The sequence below is a fragment of the Uloborus diversus genome, chromosome 6, assembly GCF_026930045.1.
Source record: "Uloborus diversus isolate 005 chromosome 6, Udiv.v.3.1, whole genome shotgun sequence".
In the NCBI taxonomy this organism is placed as follows: domain Eukaryota; kingdom Metazoa; phylum Arthropoda; class Arachnida; order Araneae; family Uloboridae; genus Uloborus; species Uloborus diversus.
In genome coordinates, this window is record NC_072736.1 from 66,897,746 (window position 1) to 66,909,818 (window position 12,073).

The window sequence follows — 12,073 nt, forward strand, 5'->3', positions numbered from 1 at the left end:
TGTCTTCTTGCAGTTTTTCTAAACTGACATGCAAGAAACCCGATGTTAAACGATCTTCGATGATGTTAAGGAGAGAAGTTTTGGCTACTCTCCTCTTGAACTTTTCCGAAATTAAAGTTCTGAAAACGTAGTTTCGTTCTTCCCTTGGAGAATTTCTGGATCCACCTTAGCAATCGTTACCTCAAATATACATTAATGACTGTTTCGGGTACAAAAGGTATAAAGTAGTTATTAAAATATTTTTCACAAAAATCAAAATGTAGCTTTTACGAACTAATTCATTAAACATATATCACATGGTTTTATTAATTTATTAAGTATTATAAATTTCAAAAAATTAAAAAAATAGATATCGCTTAGCATTTTGAATAAAAAAAGTGGCCTTTTATTTAGAAAAAAAAGTGCTAATGAATTGTTACAACTCGTCACTGGCGACTAAAGAATTTCTCCAGTTTTGCCCTTCATTTTCGGTACTGACCCAGTGCTTTGAAGATCTTGCCAGCAATCAAAACGGTCAAATAAGTTACATCGGTATTCAGACAGGTGAAGTTTTCAATAGAAAATCTACATGAAAACGTCAGATTTGTAAGAAACTTACACATTTTGATTACGAAAATCGCTCGTCCTTCTTCATCTCTGTATGGCAGCTGGTTGACGAATCCATTTCTGAGCAAAGGTTCCAGTTTCGAAGGGGAGGGGAAAAGGGCCGGGTACTGGGCCCGGATGCTGTAGTGCTCCCGGATAAGCGTCACAGCATGGTCGCAATCGAATTTTCGAACTCTCAGAAAAGAGAGCAGGTAATCGTCGTCCATACAACTGTTCAAATTTTGAATGTCTAAAAATAAATAAATAAATAAATAAAAGTAAAAAATCAATAGCAATTTTTCATTTCAAGAATTGTGGCTACTAGTATTCCACTTTTGAAGATTCGACAAGAAATTTTGGCATTGTTGAATGGTACACAAATGGAAAGAGCTGAGGTAATATTTCATAACTTCCTAACGGTAAAATTTCAGTAAATGAAGTTAAGTATGACAAGGAGAGGTTAACAAACTAGTATCTTATGGCAAAAACGATTCGGAACTCCAGCGCTCGAATACGCTACCTTGCGGTGAATTACATAACTGCCGAAGAAACTAAAACATTGCGTTCCATGTGTGTCTGTTGACGTAAACATAGGCAGTTTGTTACGAGTATTTATTAACGCATTCGAGGTGTCTTGGATTGCTTTCAGAAATAGAAAGTGTTTTGTCCTTTAATGTTATTCTCGAGCTCCTCAAAATAATGTTAGTCTTTATTATTTCCCTCTAAAAAGTGAGTTGACTGTCGTAAATGGCGTGAAATCCTAAGCACATGAAAACTCTGGATTATCAAACTTCGCATCTGCAAGTCTATTCGAAGCATTTTTTTTTTTTGGAAGAGGATAACTTTATACCAGGTAAATTTTTTTATTGTTTTGTGTGAATTTGTAAGAATATGGTTTTCTTTTTTTCTCTTAATCTTAAGCTCAAAAGAAGGATATTATGCAGTATTATCGTAGAATGGACTGAAAAATGTTTAACGCTGAGAATTTTCATCGCCAAAGTAGTGCGATTATTATAGTTTAGGGTTATAGTTTTAGTATTGTGCGAGCAAAGAACACTTGCTTGGCGAGATTTTGCATGTCAGTTGTAAACCATTTTTATTTTTTATCATGTGTGGATTAAAATGGTAGAAAGATAACAGAATTCGATAAGTTTAAAGATCAATTAAAAAGAAAACTACCGCCATGTATCCGTGAGAATTTTATTGATGATGCATAACAGAATTAAATCATAATTCAGAAATTAGAAACATACGAAACCGAATATAAAACAATTAGCACTAACCAAACAAAACAAAGAACTTTCATCTTCCTCTTTTGATAACACTGATAAACAAAGGTTTATTTACATGAAATATTTATAGTGTTCATATGGCTACAATTAAAATGTAGTTTCATCAAGAATTGATAAATTTCGAATTCAACATCGTGGAAATAGCTGCTTACAACTACGAATTACGGAATTTGTATTAATTTCTAATGTTTAGTAATGCTTCTTGAATTCTCATTTCTTTTTACATGGGCCAAAATATCCACAAGACTTTGAAAATTAATTTAAAAAGAATAAAACAAAAAAGTCATGCATACAAACAAAAATTACTAGGCTTATTAGCATTTTCTATGCTAAGGCGTGCGTTTGTTTTAGTTTTTTCGTCCGCCATTAGACAGTGACCGCAGTGCCCCCTATAGTTCGTTGGAGTTGCGAATTGAAAATTGAAAATCTTTTTAAAAAAAACTTTGCTTAAGTTAATTACATATATTCTATTTTTTAACAAATAGAAGATGGCAACAGATAAAAATTTCAAATCATTGAGATTTTTCCGATCGTCTGCTAACAGTTAGATTTAGAATTTTATTTGAAATTTGCTAAAAATTGTTACAATTGCAGTTCAATGCAGCTTGGAAGTTCCAAAAAGATTCCAATATACGCAGAAAAAATCCTTCCTTCGACTGGTACCAATTTTTCAAATGTAAGTTTTCACAACCAAAATCGCGAAAGAATGCAAATTTGGTTGTTATTTATCATATCCGGTAATTGAAGTATATAAAGAAGAGAGCAGGCCTAATGGAATTCTTAGCAATTTTCGATTTTTTTTTCTTTTCAGTTTTTTATTGGTAGTTTCTCTAGGCTACCGGAAATGAAAATATTTAAACTTAACTAATTTTTCACATTGTTGATTTTATGAAGTTGATTATTAATCGTGCGAAAAAAACAATAGCATTAATTCTTTTCCTATACGCTAAATACTTACTTGCAAGTAATGCTTTAAGCGCTCGCATTCCTGTTTCCCTCCTTTCAGGCGTTTCACATAATTCCAACCGAGCTTTTAGCTCATCACGTTCTGTTAATTCTTGTTCATGAACTAAACGAAAAGTTCTTTTGTCAGGTGTACGGGACATCAGTTTCGCCATCTTAATGGAAATACCTGTCGTCTAATCTTTTATTTAAATGCTTATGGAATTTCTGTAAGAGCAAAAAAGAAGACATTAAATTGCTGTCACGATTTTAAAAATATAGATTTAGACTTACGATACATTCTTTTGAGAGGAAACATTTTCTTTTTAAAGCAAATGCTTTCCAGAATTTCCATACTTCACTATAGTACAATACAGTCTGGCCACGTTTGCTATGGAATTGACAAAGGTTCAGTTAAGACGAGCCTATCTGACTGAGGGGAAAAAGTAAAAATTTGATGCGCTTGTTTCGCTCATTTCAATGTGACTCTGCCTAATTTAGAGGTTAACACACATCAGAAAAAGCTGGCATCCCTAAAAACTAACAGATGGGTCCTTTTCCGCCGGTAAACCAGATGCAGTTGGCTCTCTGTTTAACGACTTTCAAGGGACCACAAAAAATCGTCCTTAAGTAGAAAACGTCCTTAAATAGAATACTTTTAACACTACAGTGGACCATTTGGGACCGTGAAAAGTCATCGTTAAATAGAGAAAGTCGTTAAATAGAGCGTCGTTAAACAGTACTGCCAACTGTATTAGTCTTTCCATTTCATCAGTGCGGCGGTCAGACAATACATGACTGATGCCTGATTTTTCAGTGTCAGAAACAAGTAAAAAGTTAGAGTTATAAACAACTTAGCTACTGTAAAGCTTTCTATCTGTCATTTTCATTTATCTGTGAAAATCACTGAGCTTTAGCCCTTTGAAGGGCAAGGCATTAAACTTTTTGAAATAATGTGAAAAATCACTATGAGCAGGTTTAATTGTTAATCTAGGCGTAAATTTAGAGTTAAAAATTCTTTTTTAAAATGAATTCCTTACGCTGGATATGACGTCCTCATTTCTTTACACCGACCTGTAGGGCAGGATAAAAACTTGTTTACGCATGTAAAAATGAATTTGAACCTTTTATAAAAATATGGTTGAATACCCCAGGGAAAATGAAGAAAATGGTTGACTATTTTAGCACTAATGAAAATGTTTTAAATCCTTAAAAAGTGGTCATTTTTGAATTTTTGAGTTCAAAATTTGTAATTATTATTTGAACATAAAATTGAACCAATATTTTTTTTTTTTTCTGCGCTGCTACGCAAATTGGCGTTTATTAAAGTTTTAAGTAAATTGTGATTTCAATTCCAAGAACTCGGAAAAAAAAGAAATTGTTTTAAATATTTTAAATTGGTGGTTTAGGGGAGCGACCACTGCTTTTCGAAGGGTTAATGATGCCATGTAAACAGCTGGTAGTATAGCGATGACAAATGTGATGGGAATCTGGGTTTGTTCCCTATATAAAGTCGAGAGTTTTTAAAAGCAAATTTGGAAAACTCTCGCAATGTATCAGAAAATATCTACGAAGAAAGTGCGTACAAAAACCAAGACTAATTGAAGAACCAGATTTGGAGCACAAAAGACGGTGGTTTTTGTCTTTTTAAAACGTGCTTAAACTATTTAGTTATGATACGGAACAGATGCTTGGATGATGAAAATCTCCATTTTATTTATATGTGGCAATTTTGACACCATAAGATGTTAATTGCCTCTTTAAGGAACATAAACGTTTTAAAATAATTAACCAATTTGAATAACCCTAAACACGTGAGATTCTTACAATCTCTATTCTTAAGTGCGATCTTAAAATTAAAAGTATGTTTTTTAAATGTATCCATATAAGGACTCTTAGGCCCCCTGGCCGCTGCAGTTTCTTGATCCAAGGAAATTCACACTGTTGTTGTTGTTGTCTTGCGCCAGCTACTGTCCGTTCTCGAAAGCAAAGACTAGCACTCAGGATAGATTCCATTTTAAAAAGGGCGATAGGTTGAGGATGGGTATTTTCCGCTCTTACTTGCTATCTCTGTCTTTTTCAACGCTACTTTGGAAGAACTGCTGAACACGGTTATTTTGCTCCTTTTACTTCCGGGTTTTTCTCCCTATTTTGATAAAATCATGGCAGACCTTACGCATGCGCAATTTGGCCCTAAGTTTCGGTTGAGAAAAACAGACAGTACGCTGGCAATTTGGGTGTACCGCTTCACTTTTTCCAACTGTACCGTAATTTGGAGTGAAGTACGACTTCCGCAGTACACACATGACATAAGGACCCGCTTATAAGTTAGGAAACCATTTACAGTCCCAAAGTAGTCACACGAAGAAAGGACAAGGATAAGAGAGAGAAAGTACATCCATGCTCTCGAGCCGGGATTCAAACCCGGGACCTTCCTATCGCGGTCAGACTCCTCTGACCACTTCACAACGCTGACGGCATTCACACAGTCAACGTAACTGAAATCGAGGTGACAGCATGAGTGTCAGTCAGGGTAACTTTTATCCTTGTCGAGTCTCTACTCTTTATTTTGCATAGAATATATACTAAGTGCAGCTCGAACTGCATTATTCAATAATTCTGAAGTTACTGTTTGGACGTTAGTGTTGAAGTTGTTGAAAGGGCCCATTGTACTACGCATTCCATTCAATAATACAATATTATGTATAAATCTTATGATGTTGTGAAGTACAAAGGGAGAGTGTTTGAGTATTTAAGAAATTTAATTTTGCTGCCTTAAAAAAGTTGCACCAGGTTTCTTAAAATAATTTACCATGTTTCCCATATCTGACGTGGCTCAAAGTTAACCTACATGCAGGATAGCTTTGAACCAAAAGACCGTTTCATTTAAAATTAGTTTAATTAATTCCTTACCAATGTTTTATTAACTTTACATTAGCCTTCTTCTTTTTCCAGCTGATCCTCACAGATATGAAATTAGATCAGGTCCATGAGTCCATTCACCCTCAATCTATCCAACACCCCAGACCAGGTTCATCCAGTTTGCCCTCATGCCACAAGACAACGCAACAGAGTAGGTGCTCCGCAGTGGCTTTGCTTTCATTGGTGCAATGAAAAAGGTCTAGAAAACCTTAATACCCCGGTAGAGTTTTAGAGACCTAAGGTGACCAGAAGCCATTGAACCAGAAGCCAATGAAGAAGACCAAGATCAATGAATGGTCGAGAAAACCTTAACACCCTGGTAGAATTTTAGAGACTTAAGGTGACCAGAAGCAAACCGAGACAAAGCTGTTTGGTTCTGCCTGTCACCTCCGAAGCCCTCAGCACCACCAGGGCCAGAGGCACAATACCAAGGATAGGATGGTGGTTGTTTCGTGAATGGGATAGCGTTTGATTACATTCATTTGGTAGTGTTCCTTTCGTTTTATGTTTTACACCAGCAAACAGAACAGAACTATCAAAATATGAGCAGAGTAATTTAAAATAGAAACCGTTGCGCAAAGTTACCCTAAATGAGTGATTTTGATGTTAATATTACTAAGGGCATATTGAAGGGGGCACCGAAGAGGCCCGGACCCATCTCAAAATTAGTTTAAAATTACTCATTTTGAACAACGATTTTAATATTTTCAAACTTAAGTTTGAAAAGTTCTCTCAATTTAGCTTGGGTCTCTCGCGAAATAAATTCCTGAATACGCACCTGAATATTATTATACATATAAAAGACGTTTCAGAATATTTCAAAAATATTGTTCTTTGATAATAATAGATTCGTCAATTTTGTATGGATTAAAATCAATGGAAATCTTACCTTGTAATGTACGAAGAAGACTGTGAAAGAATATAAAGAGAAAAACGAATATCCATACTAATACTGAAATTCTATAAAGCACGAATATGTATTTTATACTACAATGGTGATGAAGCGTCACAAGACTAAACAGGTTCGATCAGCGCAAGTTACTAAACATCCTTTTTTCTGTGTAACAATGCTTAACACACACACGCTTATTTATTATTATTTTTTAAACCTACAACATTTTTAAGTCATGTGATGAATCAAAACGTTGAAATACAACTTAAGAAAAAAAGAAAAGAAGTCAGTTTTTCCTTATCGACTCAGGTTATCCACTTGTTGAAAGGAGTGGAAGGCACAAGCTCAATGTCTGACGTGAATACAGTTGTTGATAGTCTGTATCAATAAAGGACTTTATGGTCATTGCAAACGCGGAAGTTTTTGTCTCTTGAGTAAACCGACAAATGTTTCATTTAAAATTTTCCGTTGTTTTTGACAGTAGAAAAGATTATGTTTCGTAACTGGCATATCTTAAAGATAAAAAGCTGTCATTAAAACATACCTCTACTGCAGTAAACATGACAAATTATACAGGTAGTTAATATGTGCGAAATATTTATTTTTATGTAAAGGCATTGACATGTTATTTCGTGTATCAGGGTTCCCTAATCCTTTGACCGCGGGCACCAGCGCCCGCCAAACATTTCACGTGTGCCCGCCGCGTGCGATCAGTATTTTTTTTATTTTTAATGATTAATCATCCAAAGTTAGAAGTTGAATGAAAGCAGACATTTCAGAGCTTGTTTTTAAGAACAAAAGAACTGGAAGTATAGAAATTTTGTATATCCAGGATGACAATGTCCTAAAATCTATTATATGAAATAAGAATTTCTGTAAATTAATTAGGGTAAAAATATTAAAACATAAAAAAGTTTTCCGATTTCATATATACTTGGGTAAATCCTAATTTTCGACAGTAAGTAAGTAGTGTCACATAAAATCGAAGTACATATCACGACTTACCGTGGAAAGGTGGAACGCAGTATCTGCATTTTTTTTATTTGAATTTTCTTTATGTATTTTTGTCATCTTTTGTACTTTAGCTTTTTTGTTCAAGCTTGCTAATTTGGTTTCCGCTGAAAATTAAAACATTAAGAAAAACGTCAAATTCAAACATATCCCTTTTGTTAGTATGGAATCCAAAACACGTTTCTTCAAATATTTCTAAACGTTATTTCTGCAGATACTGCGCTTTACCTTCTCACGGCGGTACAGGTGCGCACCTTGACGATTGCTTACTACCTGTAAAATTATCCTACTCGACTAATTACGAAACAATGACTAATAAAATGTACATTGCTCCGAAAATCATGCCGACTTTGAACTTGATTCATTTTATGTTTCGGACTTAATAAAGTTTGCTTTCATTATTTAGTATTCATTTTATATGTAAGAATATTTTTAAAATCATTTTTTAAAAATTATCTTAAAATTATTTTTTTAAATTCATTGCTCAGATATATTTTTGCTTTGTTCACCTCTTTAAAGATCTTGAAAAAAATTAATGGCGTCCGCTGTGTTCCCGGTATTCTTGTATGTGCTCTTAGGTACAAAAAGGTTGGGGACCACTGTCGTAGCTTATTTTCTGCAGGGCAAATCCACGGGTAATTGACTGACATTCTCACAGCAAGACAATATTTTTTTTTTCTAATTTTCAACGCAAAGCATATTCCGTGCAAAAGAACTCCTTCTAGATTATTGTATTTTTTGAGCTGAGTTAAATGATATAATTGAAATCCAAAATACATTTTGAATGGTTTAAAAAAAAAAACCCCCTAAAAACATGTTACTTTTATTATTGCCAGTCAGTTACAATGATCATAACATTTCACACATATCATATTAAAGACCCAAAAATGTCATTTTTTATTTAAATGAATTTAAAAAGGTTATGCAAATAAAAAAATATTAAAAAATAAAATAAAATCATGATGCTTACCCAATGATTTAAAATTTGTCCTCCATATTTAATTTTTAAAACTTTAGTTTACTTACTTTATTAGCTTCGCATACTTTAGAAGCTGGTAGGGGGGAAGTGGGTATAGTGAGAAAACAGAAATTTATTTTCTGTTTGAATATTTATAGCCTGTTTAAACTTTTGAAAAGTCAACTCAACATACTGTGAACAAGATAGTAGAAAAAAGATTTGCTTTCAAGTGTCATGTAAGAAAAACAACTTTGACATAATGGTTTGAATTCATCGAAATAAAATAACTAAATTGTTTGTTTCACTCTTTCGAAACTGTTAGATAAACTTTACAGAATGGTGTTATTAATTTTTCATCAACCGATTAACAAACGTGCATTTTAGCAGTAGAATGATGTTCTTAATATTGTTACAAAATCTGTAAATAGTAATTATTGTAGTAACGTAACCTGTAAATAGTTTCCCGTAATGAATATACAACCCTATACATTCGGCTAAAGTATACGACCCCCTTTTTTTTGTTCATTGATAAAATTTGATAACGGTCTACTATTTTCATAAAGCGTTTGGAATGTTGTGGAATATTTGAGAGATTTCTTTCTATGTTTATAAAAGCGTCCCGCGTGATAAAAAGTTTAGTTTCGATTGAGAATTCGAACTGAGAGTGTATTAGCTCTGTTTATTGCGAGGCATTTCGCTGTGTTGTTTTCGTATTTGGAAGTAAATACGTGTGTAACCGTTGAGTTTACGGTGTTGAGTGATACTTGTTTAATTGCTGATGATTAATTTAGCAGTTGTTGACGCTCTTTCCTGTACATAGTGTAAATAAATTTCCTGTGTTTTTAATCAAGAACTGTGTCGTCCTTTCAAGAAAGTCAGAAGTCGCGCCGGATCCGTTACAATTGGCGCCCAACGTGGGGCTTCTTCTGGACTTTCTTGGAGTAAGTGTGACTTTGGATATTTTTTCATAAAGACTTGTTTGAATTTAAAGACTTTGTTTTTATGGTGATTACTCGCGCAATGGATGACTAATTAAAACAACTTCTGGAAGCAATTAATGCTGTGAAAAGTGACTTGACTGAAAGTTTGGCGGCTAATCAAGAACAATTAAAAAATGATATGGCGGCTAATCGAGAACAATTAAAAAATAATATGGTGGCTAATCAAGAACAATGGAAAAGTGATTTAATGGTGCTGAAAAATGATTTAGCTTCTAATCAAGAGGAAATTAAAAACGACCTTAATTCGGTAAAGACTGTGATGGAAAATAAATTTGATGAGATAGAGCATCGAGTTGATGCTTTTGATGAAAAACTTGAAACAGTAGAAAACCGTATCGCAACAGTTGAAAATCATGTGGATGAGAAAATTAAAAACATGGAAAGGAGATTGGCGACCGCGGAGCGCCAAACTGTACAGAGCAAAAGCTCTGTACAGTTTGGCGCTCCCACATCGGTTGCTCGACCGTCCATTAAACTTGCCACATTTGATCGGAAAACTTCGTGGCAGGTTTACAAAACTCAATTCATGATAGTGGCGGAAGCGAACGGATGGGACTCTGCTACCAAGGCCTGCCATCTTGCAGCATCCCTGAGAGGTGACGCAGCGGACATTCTTCAGACCCTTCCGGACAGCCAGCGCCTGGATTTCGCCGCCCTCACATCTGCGTTGGAGCTTCGTTTCGGTGAGAAGTGCCAGAAAGATTTCAGCCGACTCCAGTTGAAGTCCCGTTTCCAGAAAACCGGGGAAACCCTGCAAGAGCTAGCGGCGGACGTCGAGAGACTGTCTCATCTTGCTTTTTGCGACTGTCCTGCGGATGTTCGAGACAACCTGGCACTCAACTACTACATCGACGGGGTTCGAGATCCGGAAATCCAGAAAGCTCTACGGATGGCGGATTTCAAAGACCTGAATTCTGCTGTTGTGTATGCGATGAAGTTGGAGGCCGCCCAGCAAGCAACCCGTGTGGATCGCCATTCCATCCGAACTCTGGAAATTGATGAGTCTGATTCTCGCTGAACTTGAGAGACAACTCGGTGACTTGGCAAGACATCTGAACAGCATAACAGCCCAAAAGAAACAAGTGCTTGAAATGCGGTAGTGAAGGGCACCTGCGAAGGAGTTGTCCTGCTCGCCAAGCTACGCGAGGGAAAGAAATCACCTCCACCAGAGCTCTGCAGATTTCCTCTACTAGTAGTGGCAGTGATGGACTTTTCAATTACGCACATGTAAATGGGAATCCTTGCAAACTGATTGTCGACACTGGAGCCAATGTGACAATCGTTAGGACAGATGTGGCTCGTGAATTTGGATTGAAATTGTTGTGGACATCGCCACGCGTAAGTGTCCAGACTGTGACAGGTGACAAAATTGAGATTGAGGGTAAAGTGGACTTGGAAATAGTGTTTGGGAATGCCACCTACCATCATACGGCATTCGTTGCTGATATCACGGACCCCTTCATTCTCGGATTGGACTTTTTAAAGAAATACGACTTCACCCTTGACTTCAAGACTAATGAACTGCACTCGATGAGAGAAGACATAGCCATCTTCAACGTTGAAAATGATGTAAAATCCGCTCATCAAATAATAGCCCAAACAGATTTATCGATTCCCTCAAGGTCAGAATCATTAATACCTGGCTCCATTGAAGAAAGCAATAGTTTTCGATTTGGATTCATCGAATACCCTAACCTAAGCAATAACTTAAAAGGATTGCTGGTAGCATCTACGCTTGTGGACCTTTCTAAGGATGTAATTCCTGTGAGAGTCGCCAACGTGAGTGAAAGGCCAAGGAATATCCGGAAAGGTGAGTGTTAGCAACTTGTACTCCAGTAAACTGCATCATTAGAAAAATCAATTCCCCCGAGACTGTGCCTTCTGAGTCCTTGACATCGAAGTTAATTGGGAGTGCGCCATTATCGAAAGATCAAAGAACTGCTGCGGAACAATTGGTGGATGATTTCAAGCATCTATTTTCATCTTCATCGGAGGATGTGGGCCGGACGAATTTAACGCAGCATAGGATCTACACTGGAGAACAGCCCCCTATTAAACAGCATCCAAGACGATTACCGTTCGCCAAGAAGGAAGAGGTTGAAACCCTCCTGAAAGAGATGAAGGAGAATGATGTAATCGAACCATCATCCAGTTCTTGGGCCTCTCCCATCGTCTTGGTACGAAAGAAAGATGGCTCCACCAGATTTTGTGTCGATTACCGACGGCTGAATGAAATCACCAAGAAAAACAGTTACCCTCTTATACGAATAGACAACACCTTGGACACTCTTTCCGGATACAAGAGGTTTTCGACCCTGGACTTGAAGAGCGGCTACTGGCAGGTTGAGGTACACCCTGATAACCGAGAGAAGACAGCGTTTACAACTGGACAAGGCTTATGGCAGTTTAAAGTGATGCCCTTCGGCCTCTGTAATGCACCAGCTACGTTCGAGCGTCTTATGGAGACAGT

At 36.2% G+C, this 12,073-nt stretch overlaps 1 protein-coding gene across 2 annotated transcripts; it reads right to left on the reverse strand.

Annotated features, from left to right (window-relative positions):
• Positions 1-598: 598 nt before the first annotated feature.
• LOC129224703 (alpha-tocopherol transfer protein-like) lies at positions 599-6,875 on the reverse strand (the record flags this gene model as incomplete). Of its 2 annotated transcripts, none has more annotated exon segments than XM_054859252.1 (3): positions 599-835; positions 2,836-3,047; positions 6,631-6,875. In XM_054859252.1, coding segments are annotated over 2 exon segments (397 nt in total), but the record flags the coding sequence as incomplete, so codon positions are not given.
• Positions 6,876-12,073: the final 5,198 nt, after the last annotated feature.